The 6,030-nt window shown below is 56.1% G+C and overlaps 1 protein-coding gene across 1 annotated transcript; it reads left to right on the top strand.

Moving 5' to 3' along the window:
* Positions 1 to 399: 399 nt before the first annotated feature.
* On the top strand, positions 400 to 5,236 carry TMEM121B (transmembrane protein 121B). The gene has a single exon (XM_065857903.2). The coding sequence runs from the start codon at positions 446 to 448 to the stop codon at positions 1,958 to 1,960; it is 1,515 nt and encodes a 504-aa protein (XP_065713975.1). The 5' UTR covers positions 400 to 445; the 3' UTR covers positions 1,961 to 5,236.
* Positions 5,237 to 6,030: the final 794 nt, after the last annotated feature.

Genomic DNA, 6,030 nt, shown 5'->3' with positions numbered 1-6,030 from the left:
GGTGCACTATGTCCATGGGTGGCTCTCCCAGGCCCGGCCGGCTCCATTCACAGAGGTCTGGCGCACAAGGAGCTGTGCTCCCCGAGAAATGGCTCCACCGCAGCCCCAGGGAGGGGGGCGTCTTCTCCCTCTCCCCTTCTCGTCCCCCTCCTCCCCCCCCGACCGCACAGCCGCTTTCCGCTCCTCCACCCCCAGCCCACCCACCGCCACCAGCGGAGACGCCCGCCCCGACTCCGGCAGCTGCTGCGGTTGCGGCTCGGCACCGCCCCCGGCCTCCCCCGCCGCGCCCCGCCGGCTCCCGCCGCTCGGGCTCTCCTCGCCGCTGCCACCACCTCTGTCGCTGCCGGTGCGGCGGCGCGGGGGGCGGGGGGCGGGCCAGGGGCGGGCCGGGGGCCGCGGCGCGGCCGTCGGGCCCGGCGCGCCGGCTCGGGGGCCGGGGAGGACCATGCACCGGGCTGCCTCCAACCAGCGCTCGGTCTCCTCCTCCTCGGGCTCCTTCCAGCCGCCGCCGCCGCCGCCACCGCTGCCGCACGCCGCCGACCGGCAGCCCCTCTTCCCGGGGGGCTCCAGCAGCGGGGGCAGCCGGCGCGGCTCGGGGTCGAGCTCGGGCTCGGCGCGGGCCCACCGCCCCCGCAGCCCCCGCAGCAGCACCGAGGAGGAGGAGGAGGAGGAGGAAGAGGAGGAGGACAGCATCAGCATCAGCAAGCCCCTGGTGCCGCCGCTCACCGCCTCGCTGCCCGCCGCCGCCTCGCCGCTCCCAAGCAGCAGCAGCAGCAGCAGCGGCGGCGGCGGGAGCCCGGCCCGCAGCATGACGGCGGCGGAGCTGTACGGGGCGGCGGCGGCGGGCGGCGGGGCAGCGGGCGGCGGGGCGGCGGCGGGGACGCTGCTGGGGCCCGGCGGGGCGGCGGGCGGGCGGCGCTGGGGCTTCCAGGCGCTGTCCCTGGTGCTGCTGCTGGGGCAGGGAGCGCTGCTGGACCTCTACCTGATCGCCGTCACCGACCTATACTGGTGCAGCTGGATCGCCACCGACCTGGTGCTGGCGGCCGGCTGGGGCATCTTCTTCTGCCGCAACAGCCGAGCGCGCCGCCGGGAGCGGCCCCCGCCGCCCCCCGGGCCGCCGCCGCCGCACCCGCTGCTGCTGCACGGTCCCCCCGGCGGCCGAGGGGCTGGGGTCCGCGGGGCCGGGGGCCCCCCCCGCGGCGGCGACTTCGCTTACGCGCACCTCGCCTGGCTCATCTACTCCATCGCTTTCACGCCCAAGGCGGCGCTGATCCTGGGCACCTCCATCCTGGAACTGATCGAGCTGCGCCTGCCGCTGGGCACCACCGGTTTCCGCATCACCCTGGCGCTCTCCGCCCCGCTGCTGTACTGCCTGCTGCGGGCTATCGGCACCGAGGGCGCCGGGCAGCTGCTCCTGCCGCCGCAGCCGCCGCCGCAGCACCGCGCCGCCGCCGCCTTCCTTGCCACCTGCCTCGACCTACTCGACAGCTTCTCCCTGCTCGAGCTGGTGCTGCAGCCCGGGCGGCCGGCGCCGCTGCCCGCCCCGCTGCGCTACCTCCTCATCGCCGTCTACTTCCTTTGCTTGGCCTCGCCGGTGCTGTGGCTCTACGAGCTCAGCGCCGCCCGCCCCCCTGGTGCCGCCCGGCTCGCACTCCACCTCCTGCTGCCCGCCGGGCTGCTGGACGCCCCGCTCCTGGCGCTCCGCTGCCTCCTCCTCCTGCGCTACCAGCAGCCGCTTTCCCTCTTCATGCTGAAGAATCTTTTCTTCCTGGCCTGCCGCGGCCTGGAGGCGCTGGAGACCTGCTGCCTCCTCCGCCCCACTGCCGCCCCACCGCCCACCAAGTACGGCCCCGCCGCCGCCACCCCCGCCGCCGCCGCCCCCATGGCCCACGGGCTCTCCGACGTCGACGTGGGTCCTCACGGGTACGTGAACGCCTTGGCGGTCACTGCCCAGGGCTGACATCCTCCCGGCCGCCGCCCTCGGACGGGCTGCCGCCGCCTCCGGCTCCGCTCCCGGCAGAGTCTCTCTGCGTTTCTGCTCAGGTTCCCGCCGCCGTGGCCGAGCAGGGGAAGGGGACGCGGGCTCCCCTGTCAGACTCTCGCTCTCCTCTTCTGTTTCCCCCGGGCAAATCCCGCAGCGGAAGCTCATTGCGAACCTGACTACCTGCAGGAGCCTACGGCAGACGGTTGTCACTAGAAAATGCACCTGCCCTTCACAAAAAGTCTTCTTCTAGTGCTTCTGCCTCTCCACGGTGTTTGAAGGGTCCCACTCTTTCCCTCCTGCTCCCCACCAGGACATCGTGTTGCTTTGTGACCATAAAGGTTTAGTTTTTCCTTTTCCTCTTCAACAACAGGGACCAGTGGATTTTGTCGCCTTCTTTTAGAACTCCTGCTGACCACGACGAGATGTGAGAGGGATCTGACCAGCAGAGACTGTGCCTTCAGGATGCAGGCAGGACAGAAGGAAACACGTGTTGGTTTCACTGGGTCTTGCAAAGCTGCCACCTCCGTTTTGCAGCAGCAGAGCTGCAGAGGGTCTTCAGTGTGCCAGCTGGGGAACCTCTGGGGGCACACCAGCCATCTGGTCATTTCAAGCCTAGGAACCACTTTCTCAGAGCTGAAAATGTCTACCTCTGTGCTTCAACCTTTTGCATCTTAAGTTGACTTCACACTCTAAAGAAACACGTGAATCAGGCATGGACATAATCCAGGGGCTTAGACCCCATTTCACTACCACCAAGACACTTATTTCTGGTGAGAACAGGGTTTACAGCAGCCTACTGCTTGCTTCGGACAGCAGCCCTCCAGTGCTGGCGCTCTCATTTCTCTGTGAATATGCATGTTTATGGGTTCAGTGTTGGTTTTCTTTTATGCAGAGCGTAGGGTCTTCCTTTACACAGCCTGGGAAGCCTGGAAAGGTTTCCTCTGCCCCCCTTCCCTCTTTGAAAGAGCAGAGATGGGGCTAGGCCTGCCAACTGCCCTCTCTCAAACAGGAAAGGGTATCTGTGCTGCTCAGGGTGGGCCCTGAGCTTGGTGAACCTCACTTTTCAGCACAGAAAGCAGTGCTGCAGGAGCCATGGAGAAAGCCCATGTACCAGCATCCTGCCCTCCATGTGCATGTGGTTAAGGGTGGGTGGGGAAGATGTTAACTTGTGTTTCCAAGAGAGGTTACTAAAAATTATCTTTGGTTTTAAGCTCCATGAATGTTTGGTGGGGGTTAAGACCCATTCTTCTGTCTGACTACAGCTGCTCCTGAAACCAGTCAAATGGAAGCAGGAGCACAGAGGCCATGCTCAGAGGAAGGACTTTACCCCTCCCAGGCTTTTATTTTGTTATCTGGGAAAGGCTGCATTCATCGGGAAAGTGCCAGTTTTCCATCCTGAACCTTTTTTCAGGCTGTACTGCTGGGAAGGGGAAATAAAGCACAATCACTACCCAGAGCCATCAGCAGGACTGCAGGTGCAGCCCAGACTTCTCCTGCACATACATCCAGTCTCTCCTTCAGGGCTCAGGCTCCTGTGGGACTGAGCCTCTGTCCCACCTCCCTTTTCACAGAGTGGGATCAACTGCCTGCTCCAGGGGACTGCTACAACAAAATGTTTACAGTCTGGTAACTTCCAGCTCCCAGTGGCAGAAGTGGGGGTGCCATGGGGCTCTTTTCCCCCAGCTCTTGGGTGGCTGGTGAGTTTTGAGGGGTTAGAAAAGCTCCTAGAAAAGAAGGAGCAATAGCGCTCTCCTGTTCAGAGCTGCGGCTGAGGTGGGTGACAGGCTGCTCTCCCCCTGCCAAATGGAGAGTCAAGAAAGGCTAGGCTTAACTTTCCCACCAGTGCTTTATTTTTAATCCAAGCCCTTAGGTGGGCAATTGTGTGAACTTTGGCCAGTGGCCTTTCTCTTCAGTAACTTCTTTTTGTCTGGACAATCTTGGTGCTGTGAGTGACTGTGATTGTAAAACTTGGTACTGTGAATTTTTCCTATGTGATGTGAGATGTGTCGAGGGGATGCTAAGTTCCTGGTCAAAGGAGGTGTAATTACAGGTCTATTGCAGTTGTACAGATACTTGTTCTCTTTTTGCCTTCCCTTTTCAGCATTAAACTGAGAGTAAAAGCTCAGAAAGAACTGCAGCATTATTCAAGAAATAATTAGAAAATACCTATACCTAGGTATAGATGATAAAAAAAAACAAGACCACAAAAATTTGCCAAAACAAGGTGAAAGGAAAAAAAAGCTATTGACCCTCACCTATATTTTGCTACTTTTGCAGCCGAGTTCACACTAGCACCAAAGCGCATAGAAGAACATCCTTAATACACTGAAGTGTAAGCATAGCTGAGACACGAGAAGTATCACAGCAGAATTATTAATAAGTCTTATTTCAGTACCCCTTCATAGCACCTAAAGTTGCTGTTTCAACAGCAAGTGCCTTTTTCCATTTAAGACATTATCCAGAAAATGGCATATTTGAAACTTATCTAGCCATGGCATATTTAAACCATTAACACTGAAATCACAGTTCGAATTTGTGCATAGATGCAAATGTTGCCTGGGACAGATGACCCTGCAAAACAATGCTTCTGTTTCATAGAATTCCTTTGTAGAAAAAGTGGTTCTTTGTAGCGCCATAGTTTCCAGGTTGTTAGTAAATGTGCTGTTTGGAGAGCGTAAAGCTCTTGTAGTTGGCTGTACAGAAGCCCCCTTGCAACTAAAAGGGCAGCTCTGCTGCCACTTGAATTACTACAAAGAAACATTTAAAACTCTTCAATGTCTTCTTTATAACCCTGCTCCTCCTTTGGAATTCTCTTTTCTTTGGTAACTGAGCTCTTACTTCCATTTAAACCCCTCTGCTGCACAATAGGTCCGTCTGCAGAAGAAATAGATAGCGGTACCATTAAAGTGCAAACAACCCCTCACCCCATGTACCTCACACACCTACTGTGTGTTCTGCCAACATTAAATTACTGGTCCAGGTCAATACCACTTTGCTAAACAAAGTTGTGCCATACTAAGACATACAACCCTTGGGATTCTGTTACAAGCCCTGTAACACAACTTAGCTATTTAGGATTTTATTGCTCTGTTTGCTATCATGACAAAGGCATGACTACTCCCAGGAGAGGAAACGGAAGTGAGTGATAAGGCCTGTGGCAAATGGACACTTGGCATCCCCCTGGCATTAATCAAAACTTGTATTTTTTAAAAAAGCAAGATTGTTAAAATAAAATTAGAAACTTGTGACTGATCTTTCTCTTTTTCCCCCCTCCTTTGAGTCTTGATGGGCTATTCAATTTTGCATTCAGAGACCAACAGATGCATTAAAGTTACTTGATTTTCTCATGTTGGATTGCTAAAATAGTATCTGGATTTTTCCCTCAAACAAACTTCTTGCAAATGAAAGCAAATTCTAAAAGCTGTAACACCAAGGGTGTTATTTGAGAAGGGAATGACTAAGCCAAGAAAATCCAGATGACACTTCTGAGCTTCCTATCTAAGCAATTTACAGGAATTCATACAACTTGAAAAAGGCTGATGGGAAAAAAATCTCGGATTTACATGTTAATTGCTGTAAGATAAAAGGAACATTAAGAAGCGGGATCATCAAGATGACAGTTATTCACATAACCTGAGAAATGGGTTCTCACTGGAAGTACTGAGATCCCAGCTGCCTCTTGCTTAGCTCCTGTGGGGTTAGGTCCTATACAGACAGGAACGGAAGGTAGTGCCCAGTCTTAAGTTTGGATCCATGTGAGGACTGGCCCTTTCTTAGTCTTCCTAGGCATCTGGCTGCAGCGAAAGCAACCTGACTCAACAGTCCTGCCTCACCAGCCAGCCCTGCATAGAAATTACAGATATTTCACTTCTCTAACACCCATTTCGGAGGAGCATGCACTTCCCACACAGGAGGGCCCTCAGCTGTATCAAGCAGCACGATGCTTTGCAGGAATGTTTTGGTATCCGCCAACCAGTTCAGTTCTCTTTCTCAGTTTTGCCTTGAATTTCTGTAAGAAATACTAACATAAGGAGTTAAGCAGAATT

This window comes from Patagioenas fasciata, chromosome 1, assembly GCF_037038585.1.
Source record: "Patagioenas fasciata isolate bPatFas1 chromosome 1, bPatFas1.hap1, whole genome shotgun sequence".
Classification (NCBI taxonomy): Eukaryota; Metazoa; Chordata; class Aves; order Columbiformes; family Columbidae; genus Patagioenas; species Patagioenas fasciata.
Note: the sequence above shows the minus strand (reverse complement) of the source record. Positions and strands in the feature narration are given on the sequence as shown.

What these genes read in the sequence shown, in the direction of transcription:
- TMEM121B (XM_065857903.2), top strand. Translation starts at nt 446, where the DNA reads ATGCACCGGGCTGCCTCCAACCAGCGCTCGGTCTCCTCCTCCTCGGGC.